Genomic DNA, 20376 nt, shown 5'->3' on the forward strand with positions numbered 1-20376 from the left:
TCACTGTCACTTTCATACAGTAAATGGTCTTCAGTACCATCCATTGAATTGCTTATACCACACCATACGATTTTAACTTGGCAATCGTTTTAACTGAGCACAGGCGATATTCAGACTTGGGGCATTTGATACAGCCCACATTAACCTCCTCAGTACATGTTTCCTGAACTGAATAAAATCATATGGCAAGCATGAATAAACTACCCTATAAAATACATTGCTGGGCTGAAGGGATTATAATAAGCGGATTATTAGTTCCCTAGCCTGACTCTTCCCATTTCTACTTCCTTAACTACACCCACACCAAACTCTCACCCACACCTTAGGATTCTGGTCGTTTCGGCCGTAACGTCCAAAATGGCAAAAGATTTTACAACCTAACCTAACCTAACCTAACAAATTTGGACGTTACGGCCTAAATGATCCCCATTGCCGATCATGAGAGCTTTGCTTAGGCAGCAGAGATGCAGAGAGTGAACGTTGTCGATCATTCTGATCGCTTCGTCTGCTAAGAATACAACAGAAATGGCGGACGCTGATACGAATGCCCGTCAGGCACTTCTATTTCAGATATTGCATCAGTTATGCTACTCAGTGAATTTTATCCTATTTTCATAACAAAATACTGTAATTGGGTGTGCCCTGAGTTGCATAGACATTGCTAAAGTACTTCACTTGGCTGAAAAAGTGAAGCTGTAACTTCGTTAGCTTGCTAGAGTAGGGTGTACGCTAGACACTAAACTGCTAAGTTGCTAAACCGCTAAACCCCTTGACGGTATTGGCCAGTTGAGCTGAAAACAAACCGTGGATGTTTTGTGTTTTTGAACTTCCGTGTTTTAATATCTGCTGCATATATACACTCACAAAATGTCACAAAAGTAACTGACCTAATTAGGGTTACTGAATTTCCATATGTGACAAAAGTCTGTTTTGATGACTTGGCAGTTTCACTAGCCAGCATCTCTCCAGTATGATTGCTTTGCTAGTTAGTGAATGGATGGCAAGCAAAGTGGTCATGATTGCCTTTCAGAAGGTTAGCAGACAGTTCACCAGTGAGCACGTTAGCTTGCTAGAGTATGGTGTACGCTAGACACTAAACTGCTAAGTTGCTAAACCGCTAAACCCCTTGACGGTATTGGCCAGTTGAGCTGAAAACAAACCGTGGATGCTTTGTGTTTTTGAACTTCCGTGTTTTAATATCTGCTGCATATATACACTCACAAAATGTCACAAAAGTAACTGACCTAATTAGGGTTACTGAATTTCCATACGTGACGAAAGTCTGTTTTGATGACTTGGCAGTTTCACTAGCCAGCATCTCTCCAGTATGATTGCTTTGCTAGTTAGTGAATGGATGGCAAGCAAAGTGGTCATGATTGCCTTTCAGAAGGTTAGCAGACGGTTCACCAGTGATCATGTACGTTAGCTTGCTGGAATAGTGCGGATGCTAAACTGTTAAATTGCTAAACCGCTAAATATCTTCACGATGTTAACCAGTTGAGCTGTAAACAAACCCGCGAAAGTTATCTCGCGTGTTTCTTAAATCTGCTGCATATACACACTAGTGTATATTATTTTTAAAAATAAAATCAAGTCTGCATACTGTAGAAAACACCTGTGGTTGCTAAGCATTGAGATGATCATCTTTATAAGAGTTTCTTCTCAGTGAAGCCTAACTAACCTGCCTTAGTCTAACGTGCAGGACGCATGGGGATATTTTAAGGTAACTTTGAGACAAAAAAGTGCGTCTTATATGCCGCGAAATACGGTAACAGAAATCCGGATTAATGGGGTCCGGACCAAAGAGGTTCTACTATATATATATATATATATATACAGTACAATCGCAGCTATCTGGTATCCTGACAAACGGAATACTCAGAAAAACGGGAAAATTCAAGGGCTGGTAAAAATGTCAGTAGGTCATAATTGTGCGCCAATTTGAATGGACCGCCAAAACGCCTTTTTAATGTGTCACACGAGGCTGGGTGAAGTCGGACAAAGCGAGGTGAAGGCATTTCCGGCTAATGTAAATCCCTAATAAATCCTCTTAACAAGCCCTCCTCTCCCCCTCCTTCCTCTACTTGAAGTTAGTCATCCTCCACACCCTCCACAAATCACCAATCCGGTTTTTACCACCAGCTCTCTTGCTGTTGTGTTGCTCTGAAAGACAGTAATTTCTACACTCCAAAATGCCTAAAGGGCAAACTAAATGTAAGGGTGTTGTGCTTACCTTGAAACAGAAGCTGGACATATGCAATAGACTTGAAAAAGGAGAACATTATAAAACACTGATGACTGAATACGTAGGAAATTCAACAATTTATGACATCAAGGCCCAGGCATCCAAGCTCCAGCAAGTTTACATGAAAAGCGAGACGAGTAAGTCCACTGAAAAAAGGCATACTCTTCATCGGCCAAAAATGAAGGATCTAGACCTAGTAGTATACGAGTGGTTTTGCTTAGAAAGATCTAAGGGAGCACCTATTTCTGGTCCTCTTATACAAGAAAAAGCGAGAGAAAGTTTCATAGTAAAATGAATATAGACGTCAAGTGTGATTTCAGTATTGGATGATTAAACCATTTCAAAGACAGGCATGGAATTCGTAAACTAGACATCTCGGGAGAGAGCAAATCAGCAAACAGTAAATCAGCAGAAGAATTCTGTGAAGAATTCAACAGGCTTGTGGCTGAACACAAATTAACTGCAAACCAAACTTATAATGCGGATGAGTCAGGCTTGCTGTGGAGATGCTTAACCCAAACAACTTTAGCGTGTTCAAAAGAAAAAAATGAGCAAGGGTTTAAGAAAAACAAGGACTGTGTAATCATGCTGCTATGCGCTAATGCAGCAGGCACTCACAAGGTGAGGTTATTCACTGTGTGTAAATATGGTAACCCTCGCTGCTCTAAAGGCATCACAAATCTACACGTTGAATACAAGGCTCAGAGCAATGCATGAATGGATGCAGAACTTTTTTGTTGGTGGTTTCATCATTGGTAGTAGGTGGTGGTGACCATCATCCACTCACTTGATGTAGTGCTGCCTATTTCTTCCTTAGCCTTTATCATTCTTTTTCTGTGCCTGCCCTCCTCTCTTCCTATTTCTCCCTTCTTTCCTGTCACTATTTATTGCTTTTCTTTCCTTTTCAGGTGGCTTGACATTGAGTGACAAGCCAAATGGTTTCCTGTAAGCCAAGAAACCATCTACAATGCTAGGTGATAGCCATATAACCAGATCATACACGCTCCCTACATGTCAGCAAGTGGGTTGATGGAGGGTTAGTGCCCCTCCCCGTAAAACAAATAACTCAAAGTCAAATGGCCAACCCTTACGGGATTGTGGTGCCTGGCAATAGACAGACAGATAGAGTGTTTCATCATGTTTTTGTCCCTGGTGGAAAAAAACACTTTACATAGCTAGGGATGCCAGAGGACAGTCCTGCTCGTCCACTAGCTGATCAGCTAAGAAGTGGCAACATTTTTGCAGTCTATCTCCCTCCCAATGTAACCAGCCTGTACAACCTGTGGATCAAGGCATTATTCAGAAAGTGAAAATGATTTACAGGCATGACTTTATGTGCAAGATGGTGAACAGTGACTGCTCTGTTACTGACTTTCAAAAGCAGTTCAGTCTGAAAGATACCATCTATACCATCTCAGTTGTATGGAGTCAGGTTAAAGACTCAACTCTGCGTAAATGTTGGCGTAAGCTCTGGCTCCTCGCTATGTTTCAAACAACAGATTCAGATGGAGAAAATAATTTTGATGGATTCAAATCTACGACCAAGACTAACACAGGCACTTGCAAAGAAATGACTGATCATGCCAAGTCTTGCAGCAAAATTAATGTGGAAGAAGAAAAACTGCAAGAGTGGTTAGAAATTGATGAGGATAAACCCGTAACACACACGATAGACACAGGTGCTATCACTGATGCAGTACTGAACCGTGGGAAATCCTACATGGCGTCATGGGAAGAAGAAAGTGACGAAGAGACAGTGGAGGAGTGGGTGTCTTAGCATAATGGTATTGCAGCATTTGAGAAGGCAATCAAATCTGCAGTGCAGCAGTCATACATCTCTGCACAGGATGTGATGCATTTACACATCTTGAACAATAACACCTTGACAGAGAGGCGGAAGGCAATAAAGCAAGCAGATATACGTAAGATGTTTGCCAAGATGAAAGACAAACGAGCTTCTGAAATGACGTCATCATCTAGCATGTATGGTGAACCCACAGTAGCAAGTTCTGCTACTACCCAATAGCAACATCTGCTACACCCCAATAGCAGCATCTGTGACTCCAAACACATTCAAGGTTAGTTTACTGTATTACTGTTTTCTACAGCATGTACTGAACACCAAATATGGCATTTGTGGTACTGCCGGTGCTTTTTTCATCCTAACGGACCCACTCTAACTTGCATCACATAAATTCATCTTCGAACGCATATGCACTGGTAGAGAAAAAAAAAAAAAATGTTAATAGGAATGAAGGTTTACTTTTTTGGAAGAAAAAATAATATGCTTAAATTTCATATGTGCATAATTTACTGCATTTTCTGCATAGCAGCTGAGTGGCGGGTGAGGGCGGAGTGATGATGGTCAGGTGAGGCAGTGGTGCCACCCTGTGGAAATTCGTCTGCTAAACAGATGTCTATGTCACCCTACAGACATGATGTGACATATGGAAATATTTCCGTAATGTTGTTTTCCCCATTCTTAGAGTACAAGTGTGAAGTAAAAAAGGAGGAAATAAACTTAGGTTGTCAATCTACTATTTTCCCCTTACTTAACATACGTTTCATATCAATGGTCATTACTGGAATGTGTAAACGATGATCACGTGATCGGGGCTATGGAAACAGGTAGTCCAGAACCAGCTGTCTGTGAAACCGCAAGGGTTATGCAGAATCAGGCACTTTGGAGGACTTCAGCAGCTTAGACATTAATGACTTTGTATGACATGTGAATAATGCCCCGTATATGACAATTATTTGTATTCTTCTTGCATGTTTATTTTTGTAATATATTTAGATAAGTAGGCCATAAAACAAATTGTTACACTTTTTTATTACAGAAAATGAAATGGTGCACTTGTAGGTAGAACATGTATTGTTCTTCCTGCTACGTTTCTCAGAATCATTGCTTATTAACACAGGTGTTGCATATGAAAATGAAATGGTGCAGTTATAGGTAGAACACGTATTGTTCTTGCTGCTGTGTTTCTCAGAATCATTGCTTATGAACACAGAACGTGCTGCATATGCATAAAGAGGCATTGATTCGTGTGATGAGCAATATCCTTTGGTAATTATTGTAATTACTGCTGTTATTACACATGCATCAAAAATCTGTACATAGCACATCCCATGTACATAGCATATTAATGCTTGTAAAAGAAGTCAGCAAATGTACTCCTAAACACCATGCGGTATATTTCCAGGTCATGTCTCCTAGTTTAAGTTTCCAAGAAAACCATATTTACAAGAAACCATATTGTTTCATATCCTTTAAAAGTAGTAATGTGAGATATTAAGATGTATTAGGTAGGGCAACACCGGCATTATTGATAACTTCGTTACCCTTGTATATTTAACACCGCTACTTTTCTCTTAAAAGAAATGATGACAAGAAAACGATGGAAATATGATGTCAGTAGCAGTTATGGACAAGCAGCAGAATTGAGGTGGGGCAGAAATACAGCTGAGGCTGAGAATGAAAACAGCTCACGTGGGGGTACAGGTGTCGTGATAATTCTACAGTGCAGTCTTAACATATCATCAGTTCACCAATAAATGTTCAAGACTTTATTTCTTTATTTAATTTTTATATTTTTATGAGCAAAGTACATATAATGATTAATTTAGTACTTGGACTTGTGTATTTTGTAGTACTGCTAGACATTGCATGCACGTGTGTTATTACTATAGTATGTGTTTATGAGACAATATTTTAGGTGGAATCTCTTTGTGTGACTCCTGATGTGAGTGATGTGTACCTTAATTGTATTTACTGCTGTGATAATTATAGCCTTTGTATAGATTTGATTTGAATATCAGAAATACGGGAAAAATCTGTAACCGGGAAGGTAAATTCTCCAAGCCTACCAGTTAATTGGGACTGTCTATCTATCTATCTATGTATTGCCAGATGCCTCAATCCCATTCGGGGTGGCCACAAACAAATCGCCTCCATGCCGTTCTGTCCCTCGCCATTTCACTGCCCTGCTCCCAACTCACACCCCCCTCTCTCATATACCTCTCCACCTCATCCCTCCATCTCAACCTCAGCCTCCCCCTCCATCTCCCTCTCCCCCCCTCCATATGGCCAAACCACCTCAGTGTATTCCTCCTAACACTTCCTATCACATCCACATCCACACCACAACGCTCCTTTATATCCTCATTTGTCAGCCTGTCTCTCCATGTGACTCCAAAGGCTCCTCTTAAATAACACATTTCCACTGCTCTCACTCTTGCTTTGTGTCCTTCCAACAACATCCAAGCTTCACTTCCATATGTTAGAGTTGGGATAGTACTGTGTATATATATATATATATATATATATATATACAGTAGACCCTAGTTATCCGCGGAATTTGCATCCACGACTTTAAGTTTCCGTGGATCAAACTCATTTTAATACTGTACTATACACTGTAAATCAATTTGAAATTGGCATGCAAATTGCACTTCTTTTGTTGCTACAGTTAGCAGTTAGCATAACTGTTGCCACATCCACAGGCATTCCCGCCACTCCGCCAGTCTTACTGTAAACACCAGTCGTCATCACCCTTCTCGTGTTTACAACTCTACTGTCCTTTCGTTGTGTGAGTGAAAAATGGCTCAAGAAACAAGTAAAGGATAAGAGCATTCTTTCTACAGTAAGCCAAAGACAGAGTGTAAGGTGTTATCACTGGCAGAGAAAAGGGTCAGACTAGTTTCACAGCTTACCTACAGTGCCGTCACACATCTCGCTGCCTCACCATACTGGCACTGTAGGAACTTCACTACAATCATCGTCGTCATCATACACCAATCATCGTCATCTATACAGCAATCATCATCGTCATACAGCAATCGTCATCATTGTATGAAGTTTATGAAGAGAACATACAGTCTTTTGGTGAGTGTTAATATGTATTTGTAATATTTTAAAGTATGTTTTTTTTTTTTCCGGCACCATCACATCGCTGGGATTAATCGAGATGTTTTATACTGTCGGCACCATGCCGACAGCAGGATTGTACAGGTTAATGAATGGATTCCATGAACAAACATTGTGATATACTATAATTTCTGTGTTTTTTAATACCTTGTGGGGGGAGGTCATATGTCAATATATATATATATATATATATATATAGAATATACTGTACTGTATATACTATATATCATCATCATCATCATCATCATCATCCAGACCTCCTTTCCCACCTGAGGGCAGGGTGAGGAAAAGCAACATCCAGACAGCCCAAGTATGCCCAATCCAATATATATACTGTACATAGATAGATAGATAGATAGATAGATAGATAGACAGATAGATAGATGGATAGATAGATAGATAGATAGATGGACAGATAGATATATTTATATATTTATAAAGATAGACTGATTAGATAGTAAATCCTCGTTTTTCACGCTGCGGATGTTACGCCAAAACCGTGCGAAATGTGAAACGTCGAATTGTGAAGTTAAGAATCAATGAGAAAAATAGAGGAGCGTTCCAGGGGGACATGTACCTACCCTATCAGAAAGTACTATAACACCAAACAGGCTCAACCCAAAATTTAATGGAGAGTGTTTATTAGTACTAAAACAGCAGAACACAATAAACATGTACTTGAAAAGACATTAAAGCTGTTATAAAGAGCTATTACACCAAAAATCCTTACCAGAAATAAAGTGAAGGCTGGCTTGAGTGGCAGGTGAAGCTGTGTTGAGGGTAGATGGGCTAGTTACTAGGTGACATGGGCATCTCTGGGGAAGCCACATCACCTATGCAGAAGCCCTCGAAGTTGAACTCAGGCTCCAGCACCTCCACTTCCTCTCTGTACACCTCTCCTTCTTCATCCACTCCTACTGGTACATCCAAATCTTGCAGAATTGCTGCCACAATCTGTCTCTCACGAAAATATCATGTGATCTGGGCTTGTCTCTGCTCCTTTATGTTTCTGTTGTAGACGGCCATCACTTGAGACTTCAGATCACTCAAGGTTGATAGGATGTTGGTAGCCTCAGGTATAGTCCTGGTGTATGCATCGAAGGTGGTTGCCATGTCGGGTATGGTGGACAGGGTGGTTGCAAGATGACCGCCAACAAATGAGCATTGGTATGCATTGTTGGCTGCCGGCTGGGAGCATCGAATTGTGGGGAAAGTCGCGAATTGTGAGACAACTCAGAAACTTTTTTCTTGCGCGAAAAATGAGGTGTCAAAGTAAAATGCATCCAAATGCAAGGATTTCCTGTATACAGTATATATATATATATATATATATATATATATATATATATATATATACAGTGAAAGTCCCATAATCCGAATCGCAGGGGACCGAGGGTCTTTCGGACTATTGGTATTTTCAGACTACTGGAAGGACTCTTTTGAAAACATTAGAAATATGTACATGATCATTAAATAAACACTTAAAATGATATGGGTTATTGTTTTACTCACCAGAAATGCATACAAGTATAGATAAATAGTTGCAGGCAGATACATCCAAGTCCATGGGCAAGTCCAAGCCAGATAAATCCTTATATAAAGCCAAGGAAAATTGGAAAAATCCCAGAAAATTAAAAAAAAAACAGAAACATTAAAAAAATTTCGGCCAGACAAATTCAGAGTATTGGGATTTTTGAATTATTGGTGGCCGGATTAAAGGACTTTTACAATATATATATATATATATATATATATACAGTATATATATATAAATATGTATATATATATACAGATACATATATATATATATATATATATATATATATATATATATACAGTATATATATATAAATATGTATATATATATACAGATACATATATATATATATATATAATATAATATAATATCATTATCATTATCATCAGCCATTGAAGTCCACTGCAGGACCGGCCTATCCCTAACGAAGCAGGGACGATACAAGCCAATGTATCTCTACCCAGTGGCTTAGGCTGTCTGGCAGAGACTGTATGTAGGGTGAGAAGTGCTTGTAAGTGTAATTGCAGTGTTGTAGTGGCTTTGGATGTGTGTGTAGTCTGTGAACCAAGTGTAATCAGCCCGCCTTAAGCCGATTGGGTGCAAGCATACTAGTATGCGACACTGGTTTAACCACAGCACCCCTTATGTCCGCCAAAGTAGCAAGTGGCTCGGTGAACGATTCCCAAAGTTTTTAAAACTCTGGCGGGAGGCGAACCCTCGTTCACAAGCGTGCGAAACGCACACTCTACCACAGAGGCTCATACTATAAATATAATATAATATATATATATATATATATATATATATATATATATATATATATATATATAAAGATCTATCTATCTTTCTATCTATCATCTATCTATCTATCTATATATATATCCATCCATCCATCATCCAATGCTACATTGCCCCATGAGGAGCATAGGAGCCCAGGGCTAGGCAGTTGGTCCCAACATTTAAGATGTGAGTGACCAGCCTCACTCATCCCTGAGTGGCATTACATGAGCAATCAACCCCAACCGCCCTTTGGATATAAACCTTAACCGGCTCAATTCGATTGGAGCGCAATAATTACCCACTAAACCACCAGGCGCCAAGATTTGGTTATATGGTTACCACCCAGCGTAGTTAATGGTTTCCTGGTGCACAGGAAACCATTTGGCTTGTCACTCAGTGTAGAGTCACCCACAGGCTGAAGGAAGTGGAAAGCATGAAGGAAAGAAAGACAGAAGAGGGAGTGTAAAGTCACCCGTAGGGAGAAGGACAAGGAAAAAATGAAGGAAAGAAAGACAGAAGAGAATGGAAGGAAAGAAGGATGGAGAGGAAAGGGCAGACACTCGAGAGCAGCACTACATCGAGTGAGTGGATGGTGAGTCCCCCCACCTACCACTACTATATATATACTGTACATATCAATCTATCTATCTATCTATCTATTGAGCGCTTATGTCCGGGCGTGCAATACTTTTGGGAAAAAAAGAATCACCCTTTTTTTTAACTAAAAATTGAGCCAGAAGTTTGGGCTCCTAACATGACGTCACGGCAGCCTAAGGCCTTACTGCGCGCTGGTTGGCTGCCGCCTCAGTTGTCTCCGGGCTGCGTGAGAGACAGGAACCCCACTGCTCCTCCCTCTATTTTTGCGCCATTTTTTACCTAGTGTCCCGCAGTGTTTTGGCTTTCGCTACTTTATTATGGCCCCTACCCGTGAACTGTTGAGTGAAATCATATCACAGATCATTACTCTAAAGGAAGAAGGCCACTCCACAAAGGAAATTAGTGATTTGGTAGGTGTGGCTCGGTCGACAATGCGGAGGTGGTGTGCCCGTTTTCGAGTGGAAAATAGTGGTGACGTTCCTACAAAGAAACCGTGGTCTGGTAGGCCCAGGAAAACTTCCCCAAGGTCTGTTAATGTGTTAAAACGTGCAGTGTCTAATCCTCGTGTGAGTGCAAGGAAAATTAAGGACAGCAACCCGGAAGTGTTTGGTGAGGTTTCAGTGCACATGGTTTCTCAAAGAGTCTATGAACTTGGTTACACAAGCCACAGGCCTGTGAGAAAGCCTCTTCTTACACATAACCAGCGACTTCGTAGGCTTGCCTTTGCTAACAAGTCCCTTAACTGGGGTGAGGACCAATGGTTGTCAGTGTTGTGGTCTGATGAGGCAACGTTTAATACCTGTAATCGAGGAGCGCGCTTGTACTGGCGCAGAGGTAGTGACCCACTTGACCCCCGTTACGTGGAGAGCACAGTTAAACACCCTGATTCACTTATGGTATGGGGTTGTTTCCCTGGGAAAGGTTTGGGGAAGCTTGTTGTGCTTCCCAAGAACTGCAGAGTGAATCAGGACGTTTACCTGGAACTTCTTTGTGAACATTTACCTGAGTCCTTCGAGCTCACAGGTGCATGAGTGTTTTGGCAGGACGGTGCACCTGCTCATAAAGCCAAATCGGTCACCAATTGGCTTCGTGACTGCGAGGTCTCCTTCATGAAAGACTGGCCAAGCAATAGCCCAGACCTCAACCCGACAGAAAACCTCTGGTACCTCGTAAAGAAGAATCTCCAAGGGAAGGACGTAAGCTCTCTGCCTAAGCTGGAAGCAGCCATTCGTGAGTCCTCGGCAAGAATATCACCCCAGCACCTGAGGAACCTCACCCTTTCACTTCCACGACATCTCAGGTCCGTGAAGAAGCGCAAAGGATATCCTACCAAGCACTGAAGGTAAATATAATGCATTATTTACATGTTTTTCCATAGCTGAAAGGTTTGTTTCATAGGAGGGATGCAGGGTGCTCAATACTTTTGTCAAGCACTGTATATATATATATATATACTGTATATATACAATGGGCTCGCATAGTGTGCAAGAGACTGGGCGGTGCACGAGCTCGCGCACTGGGAATTCGCGTACTAGGAATACATAATCTTATGGGAATAATTACATATGGGCGGTATCCCCTCATACCTGGACATTTTTTGGCCCTTAGAGACATAATAAAGGTCATATGTTTCAGACACTGTACTAAAGCTATAGCTACAATAACAAAAATATGGGTAGTCACCTTAACAACAGTAGACAACAGGCCTGATGACCTTAAATAACAGGGGTTCTGAGGCGTAGCAACATTTACAGCGCCGCACTCCCCACCGCACCAACACTTCCCTCCGCAGACTCCTCTTGATCACCTTCCCCAGGAGCATCAAAGTCACTCACTTCGGCCATAAACCCTTCAAAGTCCAATGCTGACACTTCTGACATTGCAACCTCTTCATCCTCAACAGGATCAGGAGCAGACGATGTCGATGGTTCCGCTATTTCACCAACTTGAGCCCGCTGTGTGTAGCTTGTTATGAGCGTCTGTCTTCTCCTGTTTATTTCTTCCCTGTGCCTGTCTGTTCAGAAACGGAGGAGTTTGTCGATACCAACCAGAAGTTCCTTCATTCTTAGGTTGCTCACTTCCTGTGCCTTCACCTCTTCCTTGAGCTTATCCACGGCAGCAAGGATCTTGCTAATGTTTGACATACACAGCTCAGTCCTGCCTTCCATCACGCTAGGCTGATCAACTTGACTCTGTCTGGCGTCGGCCTTGGCGTCAGCCTTGTCTATCCGTTGCAACACTTCCTCGGGAGGCTGTTCCTCAGTAGCAGTGTGCACTTCTTGTATGTCCGCCAATGTAACGTCCTTGAAACCTGGTACAGCTTGTGCTGCTGTCAATGTTGCTGCCTCAGCATCGGCCAGTGGTTGAATGGCCGTCTCCTGGGTGATGCACAGGTGAGGCACAAGCATTCGCCACGCATGGTTCACCGTTGCAGGTGTAATCTGGTGCCAGGCTTGAAGGAGAATTTCAACTGCATACTTCACCGTAAAGTTACGCCAAAATGCCTCAACAGTCATGGCATCTGTGGTAGGTCGGGATACAGGTGCTGGTGGAGATGGAACGGGAGCAGATGCCTCATCAAGGTCTTCGTCGTGATCTTCTTGTAGGGCATGAAGCTCCTCTTGTGTGTCGGTCTTCCTGCGTAGGTAGTCGAACACTTCCTTATGGTAGAAATGCTTCACTGTGGCGATTAGTTCTTGATCGAGTGGCTGCATTAGTGACATTATGCGGGGTGGCAGAAACACAGCACGACAATCCTTGTGAAGATCTTCCAGGTATGGAGGGTGACTTGGTGTGTTATCAAGGACAAGGAGCATCTCAAATGGAATGCCCAGTTCCCGACACTTGGCTCGCGCATCAGGGACACACCGCCTCGTTAACCAGTCTGCCATAATGTTCCCGGTCATCCAACCATTTACGGACTTGTACCAATACACGCCACTTGCATCCATGTTCGTGAGGTTTTTGTAGCACCTTGGATGTGAAGCTGTGTGTACAACAACTGGGCTCATCTTGTGGCTCCCAGACAGGTTTACAGCAAACATTACCGTCATCTTACACTTCTGGAGCTTGCGACCAGGGGCTTGTTTCTGTCTTTTAGCAATGTAAGTTGATTTTGGCATGGCCTTATAATATAAGGACGTTTCATCGATGTTGTAGATCTGGTCCTTGGTGTATTGTCCCTCTTCAATGATCGTTTTAAATATTGCAGGATACTCTCTCGCGGCCAGCTCATCTGCAGAGGCATGTTCACCAGACAATTTCACGTAACGGAGTTCCTTGCGCTTGAGAAAATGGTCCAGCCATCCAACCGAATCCCTGAATGGTTTTTCCACTTTTAACCTTCAAGATGCAGCCTTGTAAAAGAGCTGGGCTTGGTTCCGAATAAATCTTCCACTGAGTGGAACACCTTCCTTTTCTTTCCGCATTATGAAGGTGGCAAGATAGCGCTCCATTAATATCAAAGCACGATTTGCCACCCGCAAACAGACGTCTAGGTCAGAGGCACCGTACGTCTTCACTACAGCCTTTATGGCTTCATGGTTCTTCCACACAGTTCTCACTGCAGATTCAGCCAGTCCCAGGGTTCTCCCGATAGCCATGTTTCCTTGACCCTCCTCCTTCATCTTAATTATCTTTAACTTGGTGGCGTGCATCAGAAGTTTTTTACTCTTGGGGTTGGAGCCATGGTGCAGCAAAGTACAGGCACACAAAAAACACCACACGTTGTACAAGACAGGTTAGCTGTAAAGAGCGGATCCGCACAGTGCACGAGCCAGGACTGTTATGGCGCGCCTGCTACTTGTACCCCATGCTGCGCAGTTGAATGCCCGGGAATTTCTGCGCATCAACATGACAACACGTGACACGCTCTGTGAGGAGTGGTCGCGCACTAATAGAAAATGGCATTTTTGAGCCACTCCTTGCCTCTGCCTCGCGTTTTGTGCGGTAAACTCGCACATTAAAGAGTTTTTGGTTATGATTTTTGGTCACTCGTGCACAAGGCGAATCGCGCACTGCGGTGACGCGCACTGTGCGAGCCCACTGTATATTTGTTTAAATTAACAAGTCACTCGTTTTGTTCTCTTTCGTTTATAAAGGTTCCAACGTGCTTGTATGCAACGGCCTTGGTCACCTAATGGTGGCCTCCATGCTACTTGTTCTCTGGCAGCCTCCATATTCAGTCCCTTATCCCTGGGGTTACACTTAATGACCTCATCCCAGCTTGCATTCAAGGATGCTCTGCACATCCACCTCATCAATGTCATTTCTATCTATTTGATCTTGCAAATATCCTCCTTCTTTACTACCCAGGTCTCGCTACCAAACAGCATTACCCTCCTAACACATGCCACATACAAAGATCCCTTACCATGGAGAGAGAGCCCTCTCAATGTCAGGAGTAGCAACAACTCCCTGAACTTCTTCCAACCACTCATTCTAGCCACACAGCTAGCTCCAACCCCACCTTCAGCACATAACATGTTTCAAGTAACGAAACTCTTTCACACACTTGAAAGACTTACCAGCAAGATCAATCCTTTCATGCCTGACAACCTCCACATGCTTTCCCCAACACACCACACACATGAAATCAGCATTATCTCGTAATGTACTTCTAATACTACTACATCTCTCATGCACCCACTTCTCACAAACACTACAAAAGTTGGAATTACTTCCCATGTCCTTATGGCCAACCACACATGGTCACTCTCCCTCTGTTTTGCTTTAAAGCCCTTGTGCCCCATACATTATCTCAACTTCCTAAATCTTTCCTCTGCCTCCCTTTTATTCTCTGCATTCAACACTAAGTCAATGGCATACAACATCTCCCATGGGAGTCCACTTCTGAAGTCACATGACAGGGTTTCTTGCATCATGATAAAACAATAAGGGGCCCAAGACTGACCTCTGATGCACACCAGCTTTCATGGAAAACTCATCACTCAAATCTTCATTCACTCTCAGCTGGGTGCGAGCACCAACATACATAACTATAACCATTCAAACCAGCCACTCCTCGATCCCTAGCTTTCTTTGCCCATTTCATCACCTCTCTAGGGACTCTGTCAATGGCCTTCCCCAAATCAACAAAAGCAAAAAACAACTCCCTTTTTTCTCCTTCATAATTTTCCTGAAGCTGCTGGGCAATGAATATGACATCAGCAGTCCCTTTGCCCAGCATAAACCCAAAGTGCATCTCATCAATTCCCTTATCGTAATTTCTAGGACTCTGTCCATTACCTTCATTATCTGGTGCAAAAGTTTTACAACTCTAATAATTTCCTCTTTCCAGGGCACCACACTACCCCTTATACACATTTACAATCACACTCTTCAACCAGTCACCAGGAACAGCACACTCATATACTGTATAATCATATTTATCAAATCAGTCACTAAACCCACTCCTATGTCTCCTCCAACTTACAGCATTTCAGCAGTTAACTTAGACATACCTACTGCCTTTCCCAACTGCATCCTGCCTATTGCCTTGCACATGGTAGCAACATCAATCAAAGCCTGAGGGCCAGACACTGGATTAGCTGAATCCAAACTTTCTCTGCTTCTGTCAAACTCCTCAATCAGCAACCCACTATAATGGTCTCTCCAGGTGTTTTTAATATTCTCACTGTCCACCACCACCTTTCCTTCACCGTTTGTCACACACACTGCCATCCACCCATCCATCCATCATCCAATTCTATGTTGCCCCAGGAGAAGTATAGGAGCCCGGGGCTAGGCAAGTTGGTCCTGACATTTACGATGAGAGTAACCAGCCTCATTCATCCCTGAGTGGCATTATGTGAGCAATAAATCCCAACCACCCCTTGGATATAAATCTACACAAGCTTAATCTGACTGAAGCACCCTAATTACCCACTAAATCACCAGGTTATATGGTTACCACCCAGCACAGTAAATGGATTTCTGGGGTACAGGAAACCATTTGACTTGTCACTCAATGTCGAGTCACCCATAGGCAGAAGGAGGAGGAAAGAATGAAGGAATGAAAGACAGAAGAGGGAGTGTAAAGTCATCTGTAGGCAGAAGGAAGAGGAAAGGATGATGGTAATAAAGCCAGAAGAGAAAGGAGGGAAAGAATGAAAACAGGAAAGAGCAGACACATGAGAACAGGACTGCATTGAGTGAGTGGATGGTGGGCGTCCCGCACTGGTTAAAATAAATAATGAAAGAAAGAAAAAGTAAGAGCTAACACTAATTCAGAATGACCAAAACACTTGCACAAATAGCTGCACAGTCCCATATTGCAGCCAGAACACACAACTCAAAAAAAGGAAAACATGACACAAAGCTGAGAAGTGAAAAAAGTACCAAGAAATAATCTAGTAGGTAACTGAGCATGCACAGGCTACATAACATGAAAGTGTCTTTTCAAGATGGGGCAAGTCAAAAACAACTTCAGTAGAAAGTCATCATGCTTTGTGAGGTAATACAAATAGCAACAAGTAGTAATGCACCCAATCCACAGCTCTCTGAGTCCAAGATAATTCGTCCATGCTAATATTTCTAATACAGTACTGCCATAAGTTGCTGCTAGCTCTTCCTCGGATGCCTTCAAAAGGGGATGGGGGAGGGAGAGGAGCAAAAAAACTGAAAATGCTTATGAAAAAGAAATCTGAAACAACATAATGAAATTCCAGCACAAATGATCTGCAATTATTTTGAAAAACTGAAATAATAATCTTGCCATCAACATCATACAAGTAATCCCACCCTATCAGCTGGGAATGCTTGACCAATTACTAGACTATGAAAAATGTGAATGAAAATAAAGATGAACTCACTGCAGTCATCATATGGAAGTCTTGTGCTTCCTCCAGCAGCTGATCCACATGAGTCACCGAGTCTCCTACTTCACTCATCTCTGCCAGCTGCTTCAGAGATACCTCCAGGCAGGTCTGGAAAAAAAAGAAAATGTGATTACGGTAGTACCGGAATCCCCATCCTCTGAGCAACCGATATCTGAGAATCTGCTTAAATGAATCAAATAATTAAATACCAGCATTCACTATCTAACAGAGCATTCAAGCAAAAAAAAAAAAAAAAAAAAAAAAAAAAAAAAAAAAAAAAAGTTTTGGCCCTTCAATGAACCATCTGAAATGCTGAAATACCTAGCCAACCCCCTGGTGAGCGTACATGGTGGATGTCCAGTGCTGGAGAGGGATGCCTTCATGTCGTGGCACCTCTGTAACTAACTGGCTCCACTGCCCAGTTATACAAACATCTCTAATTTCCCTCCTTATTCCCTGAAAGGAGGATGGTGAACTACAGGAAATAGGCAACTTCAGCCTGCAGTCCACTGGGTTCAAGTCCATATGAGTCTGGGGTTGCAAATACAGTACTACTACAACTACTACTACTACTACCACTACTACTACTACTACCACTACTACTACTATGACTCTCTTGGAAGTATGAGAAAAATAAAACTTAATGGCAAGGCACTAATACTTTCACATTTCATTAAATTAATCAGCTGACATTCATAGTTTGCTTACTGTCAGACTGTTCATCACAGTGTTTCCCACTACGCAACTCGCTACATGCCTTTGTATGTTCATACTCTTGTACGTACCATGAAGTAAGTTGTATGAATTTCTGCTCTAGGTAATCAATAAGTGTTGTGTTACTACAGGAAACTGTTCTGGAAACATGTGTGAAAATGTAGAAGTCAAAGTGGAAGGAAGTGTGAACATGTAAGAGTTGAAAGTGAAATTTTACTAACTAGTGAAAGTGAACTAAAAAACAGATGGAAAAAATATTTTGAAAGGCTGATGAATGGGAATAGTAAAAGCAGAATCTGAAACATGCCTGATTTTGGTGGTGTGCAGAGAGGGAATGCATGTTAGGAAACGTAGCAATGGCAGAAGTTGTTAATATATATATAATTTGATAACCATCATGACTAAATAATTTGATAACCATCATGACCGGAAGAGATTAAATTCACTACCACACACATTGCAATAGGTCAGGGTGTGTGGATCTGAAAAGAAAAACATCATAACAAGAAGCAGTGCCAAGGCACAACAAACCCGTCCCTAGCAGTCATTTTAGTGCTGACGAATAAACACAACAGGATATCTAATCAAAGATGTCACATATCAAATTGGAGTAAATTGGGTGAAAATTGATGATTTTATGACAATTTGAAATTTTAGGCCTGACTTACATGACACTGACCCCTCTACCACTAACTGGGGGGGGGGGTGACTCCCCTGATGTAATGAGGCATGTTATATGATGCAGGTTTGAAAGACTCACCTTCAGGTTTTGGTTTCAAGTCACTATGACGAATTTGAAAGGAGTTATGGTGAAAAAAAAAAAAAAAAATTTGGGGAGGGAGAGGCCTGCAGCCTGGGCCTTGGCCCAGCAAACAAACAAACCAAGTGAAGACAATACCCGTCTCCGAGCCCCTCCAGGGCAGGGACGAGTAATTATGTGATGGCTACACATCTTTTAAACATGCAGAGTTGAAGTGGGTTCATGCCCCCACATAGATGAGGGTGCTTTACAGTATGATGTCATCCAACCATCAAAAGCACTGACAGGTAGGGAAGAGCTGACAAGAGTAAGGAAATGAATCAACAGCAGTACACTGGTCATTACTGCACAGTACACAGTTATTTTATGTTTTTCCATACTACTCATTTTCTATTATCTATCTATCTATCTATCTATACCCTGATGCCCTAATCCCGCAAAGGGTGGCTGCAAACAAAATGCCTCCAAGTCGCTCTGTCACCCACCATTTGACTACCCTCCCCCCAACTCACTCCCCCCTCCCCCATATACCTCTCAACTCCATCCCTCCACCTCATCCTCGGTCTTCCTCTCCCCCTCCCTCCCTCCCTACACCTCACCTACATACACCCTCTTAGTCAGTCTTTCATTCTCCATTCTCTCCACATGTCCAAACCACCTCAGTGTATTTCTCCTAATCTTCTCAACCACATCCACATCCACCCCACAACGTTCTTCCTCTTCTTCATTTGTCAACCTGTCCCTCCACGTCACTCCACATGCTCCTCTCAAGTAACTCATTTCCACTGCTCTCACACTTGACTTGTTCCCCTCTTGCAAGGTCCACGCCTCGCTTCCATACGTCAGGGTAGGGATCACAATACTATCATGCAGTGACTTCTTAACTTCCATACTCACCTCCCTATTTCTCATCACTGCTGTCAGTGAATCAGCAACCTTCCTTCCCTGCTGTACCCTTTCAAGCACTTCATTCCCCAAAGTTCCATCCTTACTCATCACACTACCCAAGTACTTGAATGCACTCACATTCTCCATATCCTCACCATCCAACCTCACTGTGCATTCTGACTTCATTCCTCTCAAACACCATAGCTTTACTCTTGTTTACATTAACTTTCAGATTCCTCTTCCTACACACTGTCCCAAATTCATTCACCAAACCTTGCAACTCCCATTCATCTTCACTCAACAATACTGTATCATCAGCAAACAGAAAACTGGAATCTTCCAAATCTCACCCTCATTCATTAGAGCCACCTCCACATCCACTGCCCTACATTGCACCTCCTTTACAACCCCATCCATGTATATATTAAACAGTTCCACACTGAGATCAAAGAACTCACTCAGCTCACCATCCACTCGTACCGTAGCCCTAGCTCCTTCGTACGTACTCTTCACAGCACTCAACAATTTCCCCTCCACTCCATATATTCTTAATACCTTCCACATACCTTGTCTACCTACTGTATTCTGTCATAAGCTTTCTCCAAGTACATGAAGGCAGCATACACTTTCTATCCCTTCTCTAGATACTTCTCCACTAAACATCTTAGAACAAATATCTGACCTACACCCCCTTTTCCCTTCCTAAATCCCCCTTGTTCTTCTCCAACTAGCTCCTCTGTTATATGCCTAACCCTACCAATGAGTATTCTATCACATATTTTTCCAGTCACACTTAAGACAGCAAATACCCCTGTGGTTACCACATACATCTCTCTCCCCTTTTCATTTGTATAAAGGAACAATTATACCTGATTTCCAGTCCTGCAGAACCCTTCCCTCTTCCCAACCCAATCTACATAACTTCCATATCCACTCCACTACAATCTCACCCCCATACCTCAGCATTTCACCACACACTCCATCAATTTTCTGGGGCCTTTCCCATCTCGATCTTCTTCGTTGCTTCCACTACTTCTGCCCTACTGATCTCTTCCTCCTTCCTCTCATCTCTTCTTCTCCCAGCCATTCCCCAACCACTTATACTCG

The 20376-nt window shown here is 42.4% G+C and overlaps 1 protein-coding gene across 1 annotated transcript in view; it reads right to left on the minus strand.

Annotated features, from left to right (window-relative positions):
• The window catches only part of LOC145401055 (guanine nucleotide exchange factor DBS-like), a 1269176-nt gene that overhangs the window by 893817 nt on the left and 354983 nt on the right, over window positions 1-20376 (minus strand). Inside the window, exon 10 of the mRNA XM_080273428.1 lies at window positions 16902-17015. Within this exon, the coding sequence (XP_080129554.1) occupies window positions 16902-17015 (114 nt within the window). The remainder of the gene's footprint in view (window positions 1-16901; window positions 17016-20376) is intronic.

The sequence above is a fragment of the Coenobita brevimanus genome, chromosome 54, assembly GCF_032717465.1.
Source record: "Coenobita brevimanus isolate Jiangsu-jjx chromosome 54, ASM3271746v2, whole genome shotgun sequence".
NCBI classification, from domain to species: Eukaryota; Metazoa; Arthropoda; class Malacostraca; order Decapoda; family Coenobitidae; genus Coenobita; species Coenobita brevimanus.